The sequence below is a fragment of the Puma concolor genome, chromosome E2 (genome assembly GCF_028749965.1).
Source record: "Puma concolor isolate L17-30 chromosome E2, mPumCon1.1.hap2, whole genome shotgun sequence".
NCBI lineage: Eukaryota > Metazoa > Chordata > Mammalia > Carnivora > Felidae > Puma > Puma concolor.
In genome coordinates, this window is record NC_141681.1 from 12,018,491 (window position 1) to 12,040,638 (window position 22,148).

At 39.2% G+C, this 22,148-nt stretch overlaps 1 protein-coding gene across 1 annotated transcript in view; it reads right to left on the reverse strand.

The window, feature by feature from the left end:
* Positions 1-19,154, reverse strand: part of CNTNAP4 (contactin associated protein family member 4) — a 262,236-nt gene extending 243,082 nt beyond the window's left edge. Inside the window, exon 1 of the mRNA XM_086688863.1 lies at positions 18,631-19,154. Within this exon, the coding sequence (XP_086544989.1) occupies positions 18,631-18,715 (85 nt within the window). The 5' untranslated portion in view covers positions 18,716-19,154. The remainder of the gene's footprint in view (positions 1-18,630) is intronic.
* Between the last annotated feature and the right edge of the window lie 2,994 nt (positions 19,155-22,148).

The following is a 22,148-nucleotide window of genomic DNA, read 5'->3' on the forward strand; positions in this document are numbered from 1 at the left end:
TTGTACAGGAAAGCAAAACCTTAGGCATAAAATATGATTTCAAAGGCTGACATACCTGGAAGCCAAAACTTCCATTCTCAAATTGTTAGCAAGAAGTTACTGATTATGACCATTTTAACATTTCAAAACCACTGATGCTGAAGACGTGTAATGATAGGTAACACGCTAATATTTGTTGAGTGAATAAATGTATAAAATGAGTAGAGTGTGTTGAAACCCCAAGAGGCCTCAGAAATTACAAGGGTGAGGAAGGCTTTAACAGATGGAAGGAAGAATCATGTAATCCAGTGAAGAGTAATTGTATGAAACCAAATATATCTAGGGATTGTAAACATTATTTCACCAAGAATTTTTATAATATATTTAACTAGTATTTCTTCCTTAAGCATAATCCTCTGAATCATCAGTGCCAACTGAAAAATAACCAGGATCCCAAAGCATACAATTTCAGAGTTCATTTAACATGGACCACATTCATCCAGTGTAATTTGTGGGGATAAATTTCTGAACTATCCACTCAAAGTTGGTGAAAAATACAAAAACTCATCTTATATCAATTCTAGTAGTATTACTGGTCATTTATTGATTTTTAAAGGACATGAGAGGAAGCACATGGTCAACAAGAGTTTACCAAATAAATCAGAATGTCATTACTCCAGGAATCTAGATTGAAATGGAGTGTGTGTCACAGCCTGCCTTTTATTAGTGACTGTAAGGCATGTCTTTCTGTCTTCCCCATTTGGTTTTGGTTCTCTGAATGCAGGGATTTCTGATTTTATACCCCTACCCTGACTACAACAAGAAACTCACAGGTAGCTCTTTGAGAGTTTCAGTGGATGGATGGATAATTTGCTTACCCAACCTCCAAAATCCAGAAACTCTAGGGTAACTCTGATATTTGTTTTTCTGTACATCTCATTGGAAGCTTGTTTAGAAATAAGCAGAACCATGGAGGAAGGGAAGGGGGCAAAATAGTTACAAACAGAGAGGGAGGGAGACAAACCATAAGAGACTCTTAAATACAGAGAACAATCTGAGGCTTGATGGGAGCATGGGGGAGAGGGGAAAATGGGTGATGGGCATTGAGGAGGGCACCTGTTGGGATGAGCACTGGGTGCTGTATGTAAGCAAGGAACCATGGGTATCTACCTCAAAAACCAAGAGCACACTTTACACACTGTATATTAGCCAATTTTTAAATAAATTATATTTAAAAAGATAATAAATAAAATAAAATAAAATAAAATAAAATAAAATGAAACTGCTGAATGCCCAGCAAGGAAGGAAGGAAGGAAGGAAGGAAGGAAGGAAGGAAGGAAGGAAGGAAGGAAGGAAAGAAAGAAAGAAAGAAAGAAAGAAAGAAAGAAAGAAAGAAAGAAAAAGAAAGAAGGAAGGAAAGAAACAGAACCTTTGAAATGGCAACTGGGCAGACAGGCAGGGACTTAGTCTGCTTGCACCTTTTGCATTTAGAAGAATGTATAGCTTAAGAAACATCCATTGAGGCACCTGTTGGGATGAACACTGGGTGTTGTATGGAAACCAATCTGACAATAAATTTCATATTAAAAAATAATAAAATACAAAATACAAAATAAAAGAAAAAAGGAAACATCCATTGAATGTAAAGTACAAAACTTATCACAACTCTCAGTTTCAAACGCTCCATTGGTTCTGGGCATCAATTTTGTCTTTTAACTAAAAACAAAAATAGTTCATTCCAGGAGAAGAAATAAATTTCAACTCTAAGTTGAAACATTTGCTTGTAGTATTTCATCTGGTATTTTGCCAAGCATATGAAATATGTGATTAAATACATTTATTTTCAACAATATCCTATTAGTTCCAAGCTATAAAACTACGAAGGTGTACTTTGTGAGAGACTGCCTTAACTGCAGAGTCACAGAAGTCCACCCAACAAATTTATTATACAAATTAATAAGAAATTCATTTTAGACCAATTAACTAAAGCCTGATGAAATCATTTTCCCTTAATATTTTTCACTTGTGTCATCAAGAAGATGAAGGAACTAGCAAGCATCTTGTCAATATTGTCATCAAAGGAAACAGTATTAAAATGGAAGTCTCATTGCTTTGCTTGATAGGGCAGATCTTTAAAGGCGTAGTGTATTACTTATACAAGGGAAGAAGGAAATTTTAAGAGCCTCAGGCATAACTATACAAAGAACTGGGCTAGATGAATAGGGGTCAATAGAGAAAGAGGGAAGCACAAAGTGCCCTTAATGCTTCTGATACTGTTCTTTTTTATAAATGGGTTGGGATTAATGAGGAAACCCACTCAAAGACATATCTGATATTTCACAGAATCCTTTCCACTCTCTGGGAGACAATCTCAAGTAGCACAGGTGTTGATTTAGCAATGGAAACAGCTCTCATTCAAAATTGTAAATCTGAAATGTTTTCTTTTTCATTTTGATCTTCATTAAATTTGGGTTGCTTTCCTTGACTTTGGAGGGAATAAAAATATTGAGGAATACTAGTCTGTTTTCATGAGATGTTGAAATTTTTCTCAAAAAGATGAAAGAAATCATAAGGTTTTTAAAAAGGAAGACAAAACTCTTACGACAACAGAAGGATTACCAAAGTCAGTACCAAGGGAAGAGTGATACGGCATTTAAGGGGCTCTTGCCATAAATAATGACTCATGCCTTTTGGAGAAAACATGAGGCTCATGGGGACAACCAAAAAGCAGTGTTTGCAGCAGCCCATCAGAGGCCGGGGCATGGAGCTCCTGAGAGGGACACGTGTAGGGGGGATCGGCAATGCTGCTGAGGGCTGCAGAGAAGAGACAGCGCTGTGTAGAGCTGACAGGACCAATTGATGAGTGAGCGGGTTTCCTGCAGGGTGACAGATGTGCTTCTGAGATGTGTCAGACATGGCAATCTCTACCCACCTCCTCTGATCCACGCTTGAACAAATGATACTGCTAGAAGAGACACTGAACCATCTTCAAGTGTTATAAATCCTTGAGCAGGAAAGGGAAGGGTGTAAGACAGCTACTGCTTTAAATTTCTCCTTCCAAAAGAAATTCAGATTTTCTTGCCAGACGAAGGGGACAAAGACATGGAACCCTTCATGACCTTGACGCTTGCAAATGGCTTAAGATACTATGAGGAATCTGAAGATAACCATATACCAGGACAAGCAGATACTGGGAGACTAGGAGAATTTACAAATAAATCAATGAACAATCAATTGGTTCAAAACAGAGGAATGTTTAAATAAGAGCACATCCACTTGATAGATTATTATGAACCATTAGAAAAGATAAATACAAAGACTATTTAGCCACAAGAGAAATGCACTGGAGAGGATGGAAAAACACCCATAAGAGGAAAGACTGGGTGCGAACAGATGCTGTGTCAAGATTGAGCGAAATAATGTAGGGCAAACATCTGTTCCAGTTCCCAATACTAGAGGGCATTCTACAAATTTAAAATTAGACAAATTTTAAATTGAATTTAAGGAAGTTATTAGAATCATGGTTGTTTTTTCATTTTATTTATGTCTTGTTTGTTTGTGGCTAGACATACAAGGATCACAGGAAGAAAAGGGAGAATCTGTGTGCTCTGAGATTTGCAAATAAAAAGCAGGAAAGTGCCAAAGAAAACAACCTGCAAAATCAACTTTTGATAAGGGGACATGAGAAACACATAGAGCGAATCACAACACAACTGGAGCTTGGTAACACAGAGGAGAAAGTAATTTGGAGAGGGATAAAATACTATTTGTGATAGGGCACCTAGGTGGTTCAGTTGGCTAAGCAACTAACTCTTGGTTTCGGTCAAGGCCATGATCTCACAGGTTCGTGGGTTCAAGTCCTATGTCGGGCTCTGTGCTGACAGTGCAGAGCCTGCTTGGGGTTCTCTCTCTCCCTGTCTCTCTGCCCCTCTCCCACTAGTGCTCACTCTCTCTCTCTCTCAAAATAAACAAACATTTTTAAAAAACAAAACTTAAAAAAAATATTTGTGATGTAAGACATGGCAGGGTGGGTGACAGATAAAGATGTGATTTTGATAAAGGGAAGTAAATTATCATCCTGTATTATCTCTAAGACTTGGTGGAAGGAAAATTTATAACAGAATAGTGCACACAAAGAAAATGACTTGCTTCAAAGCTAAAAAACCACTGTGATATTATAGGAAGGCATTCTTGGTGTCATGAAGATGAGTTCCTCTAGAGGATATGAGAAACTCTCAGGCAGACAGGTGGAGAGCACCAGGTGTCGATAAAAGGAAAGAAACGTTGAAGAGACAGGGCAGTGGGAGCCAGCACCCGTGGCAACCAGGCAGGAGGAGTAATAGATGAGTACCTTGGGTGTCATCCTAGCAATGCCACTGAGGAGGGATTCAACTGGAAGACGACTTCACTCACCTAAGTTTCGATCAGTAAAAACAACATATCTGCTGCTGAACTTTCAAAAATTCTCCCAAATATCAAGAGAAGATTCATTTTATTCAGGCAGTTGAGGCAGGAAGAACATTCATTATGGACTGAATTGCGCCCCCCCTGCCTCAAAATTCATATATTGGAGCCTTAACCCTCAATATGACTCTATTTGGAGACAAAGCCTTTAAGGAGATAATTAAGGTTAACTGAAATCATAAAAGTAGGGCCTTTCAAGGGCCAGGCCCCCCTAGTGGGATGTAACTGGTGTCCTTACAAGAAGAGGAAGAGACACCAGACGTCTCTCTGACTGATCACACACCCAGCGGAAAGGCCATGTGAGGACATAGTATGAAGGTGGCCATCTGCAAGCCAGGAAGAAAGTCCTCACCAGAAACCCTGCTGGCACTTTGAGTCCCAACCTCTAGAACTACGAGAAAATAACTTTCTGTTGTCTAAGCCTCCCAGTCTGTGCTATTTGTTATGGCGGGCTTTGCAGACCATACAATACCCAAAGGGAATAGAGAAGGGAATGGGGAAGGAGAGGGGTTAAGTGAGAAAGAAACAATACTGGCAGAATGCCTGGGTCACACAGTGTCACCATCTTGCAGAAAGGAGTTGTTTTTTCTTGGCAATTGGAGCATTTTTAGTCCCTTATAACCTGTTCTTGGGATTGGTGACTCAAAGAAGGAACTTAACTGAGTGGGTAGGTCTTTGGTACCAAGGAGCAAGGGGAGTCAATGGACATTCAGAGGATTTTACAGGTGTATACACCAAGTGATGCTTGACACATCACTCTGAAGAGTAAAGAAGAACTTGTTGATAAAATACAAGTAACAGAATCCTTGCAAAGAAAGTAAGCATGATGCCTTATAACTTATGTCAGAGAAGGAAGCTTGAGACCAAGCACATGTGGGGTCCTCTTATTCAGGGGAGGTGATTCCAAAGGCTCAGAGAGAATATGAGTGTATTCCATTTCAAAGAGCAATAGATTTGGCATCATGGAAATCAAGTCCAAGCCTTAGCTCCCCTCGCCCTTACTCATGGCTTTGGAAGTACGTCCTAAATTTCCATTTCCTAGTTTGTAAATAATGATAATAATGTCTGCCTCCACCACCTTAGAGTCTACAGAGTGCCACACAAAAGGAATATCTGTCAATATTAATAATAACATAGGTCAACATATGCAAGAAGCTATGAACTCTAGAATTCCGGCAATGACAATCCTAAAGGTACACAGTGAAGAGTAAGAAACATGAAGGGAATCTAAAAAGAGTGATGAATATTTACAGGAAATTAACAAAAAGAATACGCATACAATTCAAAGAGGAAAATAAAAGCCCAGAATTCATGAGCACTTGTAAAAATAGGTAAAGGCAATGAAGTTTTGCTTATGTAGGGAAGAGAAGACAAAGGAAGCAGCGGTTACACTCTTTATAAAGTTAATGATATAACGTTAAAAAAAAATAGAGAACTACAAAAGGCCATATTTCATTCTTTCTCATTGCCACGTAGTACTCCACTGTGTATATAAACCACAATTTCTTTTTTTTTAAATATGAAATTTATTGTCAAATTGGTTTCCATACAACACCCAGTGCTCATCCCAACAGGTGCCTTCCTCAATGCCCATCACCCACCCTCCCCTTCCTCCCACCCCCCCATCAACCCTCAGTTTATTCTCAGTTTTTAAGAGTCTCTTATGTTTTGGCTTCCTCCATCTCTAACCCTTTTTTTTCCTTCCCCTCCTCCATAGTCTTCTGTTAAGTTTCTCAGGATCCACATAAGAGTGAAAATATATGGTATCTGTCTTTCTCTGCATGACTTATTTCACTTAGCATCACACTCTCCAGTTCCATCCATGTTGCTACAAAGGGCCATATTTCATTCTTTCTCATTGCCACATAGTATTCCATTGTGTATATAAACCACAATTTCTTTATCCATTCATCAGGTGATGGACATTTAGGCTCTTTCCACAATTTGGCTATTGTTAAAAGTGCTGCTATAAACATTGACAATAAATTTCATATTAAAAAAGGAGAACTAATTTACTTTTCTTCTACCCTCCGTAAAGGAAAAAAGTCTTCAAATGGGAAAATGTAAAATACAAGCCAACATAAAGAAACTGAAGTCCAAGATAGATGAAGAAGTTGAAGATTTCTTCTGGAATGCAAAAACAACTTTGTAGTACAACTTCCAAACTGGAGGAGATCACTGGCAGGTGCTGCAGAGATGGGGCGGCGCAAGGATGACCCGGACAGTGACAGGCACGCTTCGAACTTTATACTCCTGATGTGTTTTGTGTTTGCCTGTCCACTGAGTCCTTAGTCCAAACATGATGTGAGACAGTGGCCTATCAAATTATAATATGAAAGGGGGTGGGGAGGGGAAGATAGAGATAGCGAGAGCCAGTAAGAACTGGTTGGCTGTGATGATATTCATTCTAGTGGATTATGACACATGAGAATCAAGTACTCAGCCTATCTAAATGAAATATACCAGAGATAAATACAAAGGCAAAAATGGTTTTTTTTTAAAAGGAAAAATACATGGTCTCCTAAATAAAAATGTTAAGTAATCTTTTTAAAGAAATTTTTTTAATGTTTATTTATTTTTGAGTGAGAGAGACAGAGCACGAGCAGGGGAGGGGTAGAGAGAGAGGGAGACACAGAATCCGAAGCAGGCTCCAGGCTCTGCTCTGAGCCTGAAATGGGGCTCAAACCTACTAATCGTGAGATCATGACCTGAGCCGAAGTCAGATGCCTAACCGACTGAGCCACCAGAGGCCCCAAAATACATCTTATCTTTAAAAAACACACATTGCTCCAGCTTACCCTGATTCTGTTCATCTCCTCTCTTTTTTGGCATTTCAAGTGAAAAAAATCCAGATAAGTCACCTTTTGGTGTATTCTTTTCACATCTACCGAATATCCTCTTTTCTCCAGGCACCATGCCAGGTGTTGCAGACACAGAAATGATTAAAATAATACCTTCGCCTTTCAAAGATTTCACCATTTTGTAAAGGAGACATATTCTCTAAAAACACACTTTGAGAGTCTGTGATCAGGGCAGGAATAGGTGAGCACGCAAGGTGCTACGGGGCATCTGCCAAGATGGTGACAGTTGAGATGGTTTGATCAGGGAAGACTCCACTGAGGAAGGAAGTTGGGTTTGCTTTAGGTAGACGTTTTTCAGGAGGATTTAGAGAGAAGTGATTGATGGCCATCAGGCAAAGGGAACAGCAGATGTAAAGGCCAGGTCATAAAGGCCAGAGGACATGGGGAGGGGCAGCCCTGTGGTAGAGACACAGCAGCTGAGACAGAGGAACACGGAACAATCGATGAATACAGAGGACAAAGATATTTGCTGTGCTAATAAGGCTGAACTTACTGTTGGAAACACCTAGCAATGAGATAGTGCTACAAGGCAGGAGTTACTTTCTTTTTCGATAAAACCTTAAAATTGATTAAAGATATCAATGTATTACGGCAGGCTTCCTTAAAAATACAATAATATGTGTAGTATTTAAAAATCACGCATGATGTGGAACGGAAGGAACTGAAGTCCCAGGAAGTCATGAGGGAAGAAGGAGACAGCTGCTGTGCTGGTCCTACCAGCCAAATCAACCCTGGCAATCTGTAAGATGACAGATGCCACAGCCAGATCATCCTCAAACCCAGAAGAAGGAAAAAGGAAAATGATCAAGGCTCAATTTTGCTAATTCAGAAAATCAGAGAACTGCCAGCATCTTCTCTGGAGAATGTTTCACTGATTACTAATACTACATACATTCTTTTCATGCTAATCTGTTTCATGTTGCAACTACACACACACACACACACACACACACACACACACACACGCAGGCACGCACGTGCGCGTAGAGAAACCATTCCATAGGCAAGCACACAGCAAGGCTTTCAAGAAATGAATGTGGTCATTTACAAGGCCACACCACTAAATGGCTCAGTTTTATATGTCAAGCATAGCAAATTATGATGACCATCATTTTATTCTTAGTACCTAAAATTCTACCTCATATTTTATTAGCCCACTTTTTCCATTTCTCTAATAGATATTTGACTATGAGATACTTTATTTCACCACGTTCTGTTTTGTGATTAGGTCCTATAGGATGCTATGAGTTTAAGAAACCAAATGTTACCTTCATTGTTTGCTCTTTGCTTTCTTAAATGTAGCCTACTTCCTTTCCCAAATCATCCTCTCTTTTGTTTGTTTAAGGAAAGGCTACACATCTTATGATCCTTAAAAGATTGTGTTATGACATTTCACAGGTGCCTGACGTTTTCTTAACAGGATTATAATACAGACTCCATGTTAAAGCACAACACTTCAAACAAGCACAGAAATCATATACACAGTGGAACAAAAGAGCCTATCTGAGCAGCTTTATAACCTCGCACAGAATTCCCTCGCCACCACTTAAGATAGAATTGTTTTTATTTCAGCAGTGTTCTTTTAATTAAGTCCTAAACATCCAAAATATGGCAAATGTAAATATGTATTATAAATCCTTAATTAAGAGGATCGCTAAGCTTTCACGGAGCTTCCCGTCTTAGAGATGGATTCTTTTTGTTTAAAATCAGCCAAAATCGAGAGATAAAAGTGAATGATGTGAACAATGTTTTTTTTTTTTAATATATGAAATTTATTGTCAAATTGGTTTCCATACAACACCCAGTGCTCATCCCAAAAGGTGCCCTCCTCAATACCCATCACCCACCCTTCCCTCTCTCCCACCCCCCATCAACCCTCAGTTTGTTCTCAGTTTTTTTTTTTGTTTGTTTGTTTTTTAATTTTTTTTTCAACGTTTATTTATTTTTGGGACAGAGAGAGACAGAGCATGAACGGGGGAGAGGCAGAGAGAGAGGGAGACACAGAATCGGAAACAGGCTCCAGGCTCCGAGCCATCAGCCCAGAGCCTGACGCGGGGCTCGAACTCACGGACCTTGAGATCGTGACCTGGCTGAAGTCGGACGCTTAACCGACTGCGCCACCCAGGCGCCCCTATTCTCAGTTTTTAAGAGTCTCTTATGCTTTGGCTCTCTCCCACTCTAACCTCTTTTTTTTTTTTTTTCCTTCCCCTCCCCCATGGGTTCCTGTTAAGTTTCTCAGGATCCACATAAGAGTGAAACCATATGGTATCTGTCTTTCTCTGTATGGCTTATTTCACTTAGCATCACACTCTCCAGTTCCATCCACGTTGCTACCAAAGGCCATATTTCATTTTTTCTCATTGCCACGTAGTACTCCATTGTGTATATAAACCACAATTTCTTTATCCATTCATCAGTTGATGGACATTTAGGCTCTTTCCATAATTTGGCTATTGTTGAGAGTGCTGCTATGAACATTGGGGTCCAAGTGCCCCTATGCATCAGTACTCCTGTATCCCTTGGATAAATTCCTAGCAGTGCTATTGCTGGGTCGTAGGGTAGGTCTATTTTTAATTTTCTGAGGAACCTCCACACTGCTTGATGTGAACAATGTTAAACTTTGTTTATAATGCCCTTCTCTTGGCACCAGTGTCACTTTACTGCACTGTCTTCGAGAGTTACAGTCTGCTTCAATTTATCTACTGGCATTTAAGCCAAAATCTCTCCAGCCATTTTCTGCCTTCGTTGTCATGTTCAGAAAGACTAGCAACGTGGGACCAGCTAGAAGTTAAGTGTTCGAGTCTGTGAGTTCTCCATGTCATATCCTAGAAAATAAAGCACTGTGGGATCACAAAAGAGCAACATTGCCCCTCTGTTTGGGATGAGGTGAAGTTAAATCCAGAAAGACCTCTTGCTAATTTTTAATCCCACATACAGTTTTAAAACTATACCAGAGATTATTCTGGTATGGTAGCAACAAAGAAAGAATCCTACTCTATACTCCAACATTACTTAGTTAAAAATGTACCACTCAGGGGCAATGTTTTCCATTTCTCCACCAATATGAACCATTCCCCAATTCCCACCAAGAGTATCTTCCAAGATAAGCACGTGAGCACACATGCGTGCACACTCACATGCATGTGTGCGCGCACACACACACACACGCACTGACAATTTCATCTCAGCAACTCATTTCCCTTACAGGCCATTTTCAATTTAGCTCCTTCTTTCTGTTTGGCTATCTGCTAATCAATATATTTTAAAAGACAAACACATAACAATATCTTTGAAAACTAAAGATGTCCTGAAGATCTAAGTACACACACACACACACACACACACACACACACACCCCTTAGGGCACAATTATTAGCCCAGAGAGAAATTTCACTTTCTCAAATTTTCCCAAAAATCTCTCTCTTGAGTCTGACAGAGCAAAGGTCATGTTGACAGGAAACCATGGTGCTCTCAGGTGTGGGTCCTTCAGCTGAGACATCTATTCAATATCATCCAGGTATCTACCAACTCTAAGGTTTGCAACCAATTCCAAAAAGAGTTTATCAGTGCCCTTATTTAAAGGGCATTTAAAAAAATCTCCATATATAGGTTATAACTGCAGAGGAAATCAAGTAATAAAATTAAAAGTTACAGGGCGCCTGGGTGGCGCAGTCGGTTAAGCGTCCGACTTCAGCCAGGTCACGATCTCGCGGTCCGTGAGTTCGAGCCCCGCGCCGGGCTCTGGGCTGATGGCTCAGAGCCTGGAGCCTGTTTCCGATTCTGTGTCTCCCTCTCTCTCTGCTCCTCCCCCGTTCATGCTCTGTCTCTCTCTGTCCCAAAAATAAATAAACGTTGAAAAAAAAAATTAAAAAAAAAATAAAAATAAAAAAAAAAGTTACAGTTTGCTTTGAAACTATACGATAAATGCAATTTAGGAAGGCAGGTGAATTTATATATTTGCATGCTGTTTCTAAACTAATACCAACCTATGACCTCAGTTGTAAGTACCATAATTGCCAGTGGGGGAAAATATGGTCACAGAAACAAATATGCCTTTTATGATTTAGAAGCACATAATATCTTATTCTAGAGCACTGCCAAGTAATGAGAAGTACTTAATAAAAAAAGTAATTAGAGCTATAGCCAACTGATACGTATCATACCATTTTTTTCCTTTGTGATTTAAAAACCTTAGAGGTAAATTTCATCACTGCTCTATTAAATACTTATGGCATTAAAAACTTTTATAGTTACTAATTTTAAACTACTTAAAATGTCAAATGTTTTCAAGCTTCACTCACTTTCCCAATTATTACAATGGAATGACTCATTAACTGTAATATAAACAGACCCAATTTTACCTCCTGTTATGCTATGTCTCTGATTTTATTACCAGCGTACCACTTTTCCATGAACCATGACAAAAATCCATGGGGAGGGGAAAAAAACAAAACCAAAGCAAACACATACACTTCCTCTTCATATGCCAATTTTCCTCAAGAGAACTGAAGGAATAATGAGAAGTTGAAATGCACTTTACATGTACATTCTTTACGTTTCCATAACACTGTAGTTTCAGGTACCATGTACGTGAATACTTCAGCAAAAGACATTTGGACAAAAACTTTACCCTCCAGAAATCAATTAGGAAACAAAAATATCTTTACTTGTGCAGGAGCATATCAGATTTGGTCTGTACCAAATGGACTCTGGAGCAGTCAGCATTGGGGAAGGTTGAAATTCACAGTTTAAAAAACAAGGAAAGCTGGTTGGAGAAGTCAAATAAAAAAATACATATATGCATACACACACACATGTGTACCTAATTGAGGCACACAGGTGGATAGCTAGCCTTAGAGCCCATGAAAAAAATGTAAATGTTGCAACCTCAGACATCAGTTTCCCCCTAAAAAAGCAGTCAAGAAGATAATCCAATGGTCAATGATACTTCTGTTATTTAGAAATGCAATTTACTGTCATTTAGAGTTATGGTTAAACTATTATTTCTCAAGAAATTTTTAAGTCTGTTTTTAAGAAAAAACCCTCAAAGCCTTCAAATTACAACATACATCTCCAGACTAAATTATTTCATTTAAGTATCTCTAGTTAAGTGAGGCTTTTCAATGAGTTCATTCTTTTAGAAGGACTTTGAGTGATAATCATAGGGTCTCCTAAAGCTCCCTAATTTTTGTCCTCACTTAGTTCAGGGCATTTATTTCTCTTTCTTAGATCTTTTAAGTGACCTTAGCATTTTATCCTACAATTCAAGACCTGTTTTTAAAGCTTGGTTTGTTAAAGAGTATTTTTAAAAGTCCATAATTGAAAGCGCCCTTCAAACAATTATCCACATACTCTCTGAGAATTCACTCCACCATCACCACCACCACCAACACAGCTCATTTCACCTCATGAATGCAGCGAATTCTTGAAACATCTCCTATTCTGTGCAAATATTCTGCCAGAGGTCTCCTCTTCCCTATCATACTCGTTGTCTTGAAAAACAGCACTAATTCTAGATAAACACTAAATAAGTAATGGAGGCCAAAATTTCTGAATCAATAAAAATTTTTAAAAAATAAGCTAGGCAAGAATTGAAATAGCAGCCCACTGAAAAAAATTAGATCAAAGCCTGCATTATTTAATATTTCACCAGAGATATTCACTACCAACCTAATTATACATATCTGGGATGTATATAACAATGTTGGATAAGCTTTCATAACTCCTCCTACTGTTTTCAGGGGCTGGGTCAGTCTGTGAACTTTTAATCACCAGGGAGGAAAGGTGGAGATTTTAAAAGGAGAATGGAGGACTTAGGTAAACTGACTAGCTGGCAACCGAAAGGTCGTGGAATTCATTAGTTGGTAATATTAAGGCCCTAATATTGATTTATCTGAGGTGAAAGTAACTCAAATTCTAAATACGGGATCAAATGGAGAAAAATGGATAATTATGGAGCAAGACTGATACTCTACTATGAAAAAATTCACAGCCATGTAATGATAGTGTCACTGTCCCTCATCATCAGTTCACAGCAGTCATGCGCTCCACCTAAGTTCTTGCTGACACCCAGAGTAAGTCACATTGGAGGGAGCTCTGTGAGACTGTCCTTGGTTGTCTTTGATTTGGAAACTGGTCTTTGGGTGGTAAGACAGGACTCTTCATTAAAGCTGAGCCATTAAAAACAAAATTACGAAAAATAAAGTATTTTAACATATGGCTACTTACTTTGGAAAAAAATGTCACAATGGAATTAGAGTGAAAAGAATTTGTAAAATGTTAGACTCCATCAAATTTTTAACTGAAAAAAACATTAAACAGGGTAATGTAAATAAAATGAGGCCAATGAGCAGTTCTTGGAAACTAAAAGTAAATACAACTCCAAATGGACAAGACATTTACATAAAAATTAATTATGTTGGCATGAGTAGGTGAAAGGCACCTGCTTAATTATTATGAATTCTCAGTGGGGAGTGCTTAAATGAAAATCTATTTTTTAATTTATTCTAGCAAGTTTGCCAATTTCAAAATTTGTAGGAAGCTGCTACTGTAAAAGTCATAGGGACAAGAACACTCTTCCAGTAACATCATCTCCCTCATACAATCAGTGATTCCAAGTGCAAGTTTCTGATTAGTATGGAATGGGATAATTTACACTCATGAAAGTATAAAATAACAACAGAATGTTCATTTAAAATATCTAAGATGCTGAAGCTTTACAAAGAGTTGCAAGTAATTCATACCTGTATGTTATTCAGAAATAATAGATTTCTGAATGAGAAAGTCTTGAAGAAGAAACACACGAGGAAGATACTAATCTGCAGGTCTCCTCTTTAATAGTTCCTGGTAATACTAGCATTACTTTCAGTACCATGATTCCACAAGTACATATTTCTGTGCTAAATAATTAAGACTGAATTTTATCATAGAGCTATAATGTATATATGACCCATGTCTCACCATTATTTTGTATGTTACTTAAATTAAGTGTCAATGAACTTTATCTATAAAAGGCCAGATAGTAAAGAATATCATGTAGGTCTTTATAGAAAGAGAGGGACATCAATTTTAAGAACATTTTATTGATAAAATGCAAAATGTAACAATAATTGAGTACAAATTTTTGCCATACGGGTCTAGTAATGAGAGGAATGGATGACTGAAATTGAAATTTCATGTAACTTTTTTGGACCACAAAGAACTCTGCTTTTAATTTTTTCCAAACATTTAAAAATATAAAAACCACCCTTAGCTCACAGGCTCTATGAAACAAGGCAGCGGGCCGGGCTGTATTTGGCCACTGGGCCATATCTCGCCAACCTCTGAGCTAAATATTATTACGTTATCTGACAATTGATATTATGCAATTCTATTAATTTGTTTTCACTGAAGAGGTAAATTAATTCCATCTTGATACCGAGATTGGGTCCCCTAAAGGAACTGTTTGTATCTGATACAAATTCTGCAATTAAGTTCAGGAGACAATGATGTTTATCACTTAGAGTAAGCACTATGTTTCATGTGGAAGTCCTACTTTTGATCCCATGTTAGCTGTGAGCTGCGTTATCCCCGGAGGTGGAGGCTGCCCTTATTAGAAATTACTGGGGATGCCTACAATCAGAAGTAGGGAGAATGTACCAAGCTGGTGAAAACAAACTAGTATCATTGCTAGAAAAGGAAGCCAAAGCGCATGCTCACTTCTATGTCCAAAGCTCAGCAATTTATGCACTGTGTCATGTAATCATATTTTATTAGTACTTCACTGTTACAGTCTAGTTATTTTTTTGCCATGGAAAGAAATTCTTGGGAGAAGGAGGAAAAAGAAGGAAGCTTTGAGAAAGAATCACAAGGTGGAGTTTGAACAATTTGGGAATCTGTCCAGTTGCATTCACACAGCATCCCAAAGCCCACAAAAGTGATCATCTGCTCAAGGAATTACCTTCACCTATTGCTGATTTCAACATATCCTTCCCAGGCTTCCCTTAGGGTAGGTATCAGATAAGCCTTTTTTTTCAATTAGATAAAAGAAAGAACTTAACTTCTAATTAAGTCATTCATAAGCTACTTGATGAGCATTAAATATTTTCAAAGTAAGGCTGGGGAGGAGGTCAGAAAGCCTTCATCACATGATCTGCAAGAGTAAAAATAACAACAGGACTCTTACTTGCCTTAGTATATACACCCATTCCTTCTTTTGTGGTGAGTCAGCTTCTCCCCCCAAAACATCTTAGGGTTCAGCAAGAAACTATGAGTCCATAAGAACAATTATGAAAATAGAGGTCTTCCTTCTCCGTGCATGTCTCTTAGTAGCAAGTGAAGAAACCAACAGCCTGTGCAACGTAAGAAACAGCAAGCCCTTCCACCACGATCCGTCTCTAAACTTTCAAGAAAGGAACACCTCAATACAGTCACAAATCTGTCTTGACCAGAACATAGAGGAAAGACCTGGGGCTGATTCACTGCTTTTGAAGTGCCAAGTAGGGTGCTAGTAGGCAAAGAATGTGGTCCATTCAACCTACTTCATCTTTAGACAGGTGAGAGGAGTAAGCGGAGCCACCAAATATGTGTGAACACATGGGGCCGGTGGTTTTTTACAGATTTATACACATATATACACATGTGCATACACATAGACATACATACATGTATATTTGTGTGTGTCTGCACAGAACCCTTCTGATGTAAAGTCACCCTGTTGATTAACTAGACCATCTAACATTCAAATTAAAGGGCATCTAATCCCTGAGCTGTGCCTGGTTTACAGAGTGCTGTCCCATGAAAACTTACACATTGGCAGCCCGGGATAGTTTTGGGCTGACTCAGTGAATAACAGATTTGCTCCTGGTGAATCAGCTGTAAATAAAGGGAGAAAGTCTTTGTATTCACCTGGGAGACCGACCTTTAATTTTCTTTATTTATATTCAGTTCTCCCTGACTTTAATATTGGTATCCGAGATTGATTCATGTTTTAACACAAAGTCTTGTCCAGAAGAATTACTGGAGTTATTTTAACACTTTCAAAATGTTTATGCTGGTTGATGGTCACTTGTCCATACACTGAACCCAACCTTGCTGGGAAACATATACACTTGTTCTTCTAAACAAGACAAAAGATATGAAGCTCCTATGTAGTAAGTAGACCTTGCTTCCTTACAAAAAAAACCCAAAAACAAACACACAAAAAAACCTAACTATTAAAGAATAAAATAAAAATTAGGCAATGAATTTTTCTCTTATATATATTGCTGCAAATCATACCACCTAGGTGACATTAACAAGAAATTACTAGATGCAATGTTAATTATATGAGGGCACTTACTGCATTTTTGACACTTTAAGGACTGTCAACTCAATATATATGGTAAGCAAGAACTCCAACTTTAATATTTAAAGAATTCATAATAATTTAAAATTCTATAGGTTCTTTAAGTTTTTCAAATACTTAGAAGAGCATTAAACCACTTCGTGAACAAACGAAAGCTGAGAAAATACAGAACCGGAGTTGGAATTTTGAGTGTCAGCCGGAGGCTCAGCCAAAGCTAAGCACCCCTGAATTTCCTGCTCTCCTCAAGTCTCAGCAGCTCCTCTGAGATGTATTCATTAAACACACTAAAAGATGCGTTACAAAAAGAAACCTATTTCATGTCGATGTGCCTTTTACTGGATTTCAAGAAAACAAACATAAACAACCATCAATAAAACAAGTATCAATCGCACTCACACATTATAAACCCAAACGCAGGCAGTGTCTTGGAAAGACAGGACTGTGTCTAGGCCAGACTTCCAGCTCTGCTTTTCTGAAGGGAAGGATGCTTCAAGTGATGTGCTTCACATTGTAAGAGTGACCTCTAGTGCCTTCCTTTTTTGTTGAACTTCTGTAGTTGGACGATGAATTACTTCTGCCTTCTCTGCAAAACTTTGTGTGCAGGGGTCTGCGTGTCTGTCGTGTTACCGTTTGTCTACTACAACGCTTGTCAAATGCTACCATGACAGCATTCGAAGACTGTGACTAGGTGAAAACATGCAAATTTTCTGGTCTCATGGAATTCTTATACAACCAAATTATAACTGAATCTGAAACACAGGACAGCCATCTGAGGGATGTTCTCTTGCAGAGTGATAGATACACCATACCATTAAATGAGCTAATACTGCATGGAAACCTGACATCACAGTAGCCACACAGTGTAAAGGGACATTTGGCCTGTGCCAGGTGGGCCATTTATTATGTTTTCCCCACATCAAAGTGCTTCAGTGTCCTCAAGGGATGTGCCATAGCAAATGCCTGATTACTGGCTTCTTCGTATCCCCTAAACATAACCCTGGTTATACAGCAGCAGCATAAATTCCTGAACAGGCCTCATAGCCCTTTCTGGAAAAGCAATTGAGCTTTTCTTTTTAAATCAGAGAAAGAGGTAAAAAGTTGAATTTGCAGAGCTTACTTATTCACGGAGGATATAGAAATTCTCCCATTTAGAGATTTAGGCCAAATATAACTTTTAAAACTTTTTCTATCTCCAATAAAAAGTGGATGAAGGGACTTCGGCCAAATTATTTCAGATGATACTTAAAAAAGAAATAAAGTCTTAATAAATCTTCCCTGAATCAAATAACTTAGAATATTCAATCACAAATGTATAAAGTTAAAAATAATACTTTTAAGAATTAATACTTCTGACAAAGCACCTGAATGTTTTTCCTTTAAGCAAACTGTAGGAATCAAGCCCCCTCTTTCAAGAGTACTCAAATCTCATTCTATACGGAGTGAGGGCACAATTCTTAATACTGAGGTTCACCTCCACCAATTTTGCTCCTGAATTCTGCAGTGCATTTCAGTTATCAGCCTGGCATCATTTTAAAGATGCAGTCTGCCATTGCAAACTTCAGAAACCTAAGCTAATGCAGCATAATGTGAGGTCTGCCAGTTGTTTTCCTGTTAGACATAATTCCAATAAAATTCAGTAATCCTTAAAAAGGAAGAAATGAAGACATTCACAGGCGATTCCCTGGTTAAGATGCTAATTTAATGTTTTACTAGAACTTGAGCTTTATTCAATGAATATTCAAAGATGAGAGGATAAGAGTCTGCTCCTGGACAAAAAAAAAGAAATGACACTTTGCATATTTTGACCAGACCAGGAAGAAAGACATGTGTAAAGCAAGTCACATTCGCAGGATTTTTAAGTGAGGCTTCATTTATAGCAATATGCTTTGCAGCAATTCCAGTTGCAAAAAATAATCATAAAAACAACAGAATTAAAGTTTCGCAGACAGCCCCCCCCCCCCCCCACCACTGCAAGTTTTAAATCATTTGCTGTATACTTACAGGAATTCCCAGCTATAACCCTGTTCCAATTTTGAGTAGATAACAGAAGTAGCGTCTTGAGGACAGCTCCGGCGACAGACCCCATGTTCACATTTACTGGGCTCCCCCAAAAGATCGTGAGTGGCTCTCCGCGCCGTCTGGGTCTTCAGCACCTCTGGGTCTCTCAGTGGCTCTCCCTCCTTTCTCTCTCTCACTCTCTTTCTCTCTCTCTCTGTCTCATACACACACACACACACACACACACACACACACACACACACACACAGACATACACGCTCCCCCCACACAGCCCTGGCTCTTCACTGAAAAGCACCCAGCATCTTTGCGAACAAGCATCCACACCGACCAGGCCACGCCCACTCCTCGCCGCGGCGGTCCCGACCGTGGCCGCGGTCCCTCCTCCAAATTCACAGCGGCGCTCAGAACCCCCCGCGCGCCGAGCCGCTGATGGAAGCTGCACCTGCAGACGAGGCCTGCTGCTCCGAGGCCTCCTCGGGGCTCCCTCCCCGCCCCGCTCTTCTCCAACAGTCCTTAACCCTTTCTCCCCTCTGGAAGTGTGGGTGGGGGAAGGGGCGAGACGGCGAAGCCTCCAGATTTTCTGGAGGTCTTGCCTTTAGCGAAGCCAGTCAACACACCGAGCACATTCGTAAATATCCGGGAGGGCATCCAGGTAAAACTGCATTATGTTTCAAAACAAAAGCATAAAAGAAAACAGAAATAACTAAGCAGTATTGGTAAATTGTAGCTAAAACTGTGCTCGGGGAAAATACTCGCTGCTGTTTTTCTCTGTTTATATAAAACTATCCTCCTCAGCTATGGTGCCAGGATTTTATTATGGAAATTCCTCAGAAGGAAACAGACATTCCTGTTTGGCAGATATTTAGAATCATCTGGTAATAGTCTGCGAGAAATTAACATTTCTTATTTTAGTGCATCAGGAGGACAAATCCACAAACTGAGCGCTTTGGATGGATTTATTTTGATGAACGCATCGTGCTGTGAATAGACAGCTGCATCCTACAAATTCTTTAATAACAATTCCCCAAAGGCCTGAAGTGAAAAATGCTGGGATACTAAAGAAGGGAACCCCCCCTACACACACGCACATGCACACACGCACGCACGCACACACACACACACACACACACACACACACACACACACACACCAAGCCTAAACAATGTAAAGATGTAATTCAAATGCTCTAAAGGAGGGAGGAATAAACTTGAATTCAGAAGACCATCAGCCACAGAAAAATTACTCTTCTAATGGCTGATCCATGAATACTGCCATTTCTTGAGTAGAATATTAAAATATTTAAATAGTGGAGTTAATATCACACAATGATAAGTACATCACATGGTGTCAGAGAGGATAAATAATCTCTTTAAAAGAAATGTGAAGATATTTAACTGATAATGTGCTCGATTTTATAAGAACAGGAATCCAAGAGTTGCCAAGCATCTCTGGGTGATTACACATTAGAAAGAATAAGCCTATGGCAGCAGCACCCTTGCTATGGAATGGGTGAAAGAAGGAGAAAAATGACCGAAGCATCCTCCTGTCTAGCTGCAAGAGCTAAACAAACAAGTTTAGCTCTTGCCTACAAACAAAGCAGAACAGATATTTTTACTTTTCCTATTTTACAGATGAAAAAACAAGAACAGAGAATTTAAACAATTTGAACAGGTCGTAGAGTTAGTTAAGTAAAGCACTGAACACTGCACTTTGTTTTTCTGACTCCAATTTTAATGCTCTCAGCCTGGGACTTATTGCTTCTCACATCACAGCACACCTCCTCCTTGACCAGTCAGTGGTGGCTAAAACCCGAAGCCTTAGGAAAAAAACAGCAGGGAAAAGAAAGGTCATTGCTTGAGTGTTTACTTGTATTCCTAGGCCTACATCCCTGATTTTGTTATTTTCCAATATAATATATTAAGCAAAAGCAGATATAAATTGACAATTTCTGTTAGGTAATTACTGAAGGGGATTAAATTTTATTGAACACATACTATATGCCATTTGTTACCTAATTAAATAATTATAGCAATCATTGAGGGAAATATCATTATGTCTAGATAACAAAGAGACTAAACCTCAGGGAAATTGCAAGTAGTATGTCCACAGTTGTCACAGTGCATAGGAGAGAAGGCTGGGGGTGGCATTCTGCTCTGCAAAGCTCTAAAATCATTACTTTCAGTGACCCCACAATGAGGAACAGGTTCTTGGGCTCTCCAGAAGAAAGACGGTGTCTTCCTATTAAAACTTTATATTTAGTTGTTCCCATAAAACAAATTAGAGAATACATTTTAAAAGGATCAGTACACATAAATGAAAAATACCTGAGCCCTTTATGCCAATAATTTCTTTCAGACAAAGTATATATTATCATAGCAGCCATTATGATGGATTTTTCCGTATCAGTGGGCTATGGCTATAGAATGAGGTGGAGGCTGGCACTGGAGAGAAGCTCAGAGCATTTCAAACCTCCGCAACACCTGTCCCCGTATGATGACCACACAGGGGAGACATGGCCTGGATAATGTGAAGCAAGGGAGAGAAGGTAGACTTTGCAAAGAGAGGGGCCTAGACATGAATTCAGCTTTCATTATGGTTCTAATTAACTAACTCCATTACTTTGGTCTTTGATTTTTTTTTTTTAAACAATACAAGGGAATAATGACTAAACAGCCATTGTGATAGAATTTGTGACAACCTCCTACTAAGTACCTAGCACTAACTGAGTCATCATTTACATACCGGCCTTACATATCTGCATTCTGACCATACAGAGGAGTGGTTTGAGCAGGCAATGCTGGAGTCTGGCAGCCCAGGTTCAATGTCGGCCCCAGCTATACCACCGACCAGCACATGCTCTTGGGCAAGCTATGTATCACCTCTGCTTCTGTTTCCTCATCTGCGCACCAAGAATAAGTAAAGTATCAACCTCATGGCCAAGACAATGCCATAAAGTGAAAGCCCCTAGGAGTTACACAACCATCATTGTTCTTGTCCTCACTTGGCACAGATGAGAAATTCAATGAGCACAGGAATTCGACTTACCAAAGGGACATGACCCATTAGTAGCAGGCAAGGGTTGGTCACCAAGACCCATTCACCTGTGTTTCTTTTCTACATCCCCACCAGATGGTGCTTAGTGTCAGGGGGAAAAAAGAAAAAAGAGTCTGAATGGGGAAAATCAGGAAAGCGGAGAGCCCTAATTTTGCACGTTACTGTACTGCTGATTCAGATGCCACAAATCACTTCTCCCCGTGGATGCATTTGTGGTTCTATTTTTCACCGATTAAGATAAACACAACTGCTGGTGCTTAGGGTTTGCCATATGCATATTATGGGCCAGGCCCTGCCTGAGAAAGCATTATAAACCAAATCAAAGTGTTAGAATTTGTAAAATAAAGCTTTCAATTTCCTGTTGGTACAACTTGCCAGAGAACTGTGTGTCCCACCACAGTGTACCAGGAGGCTCCTAGACTGTCAATTAGATTGGAAAAAGACCT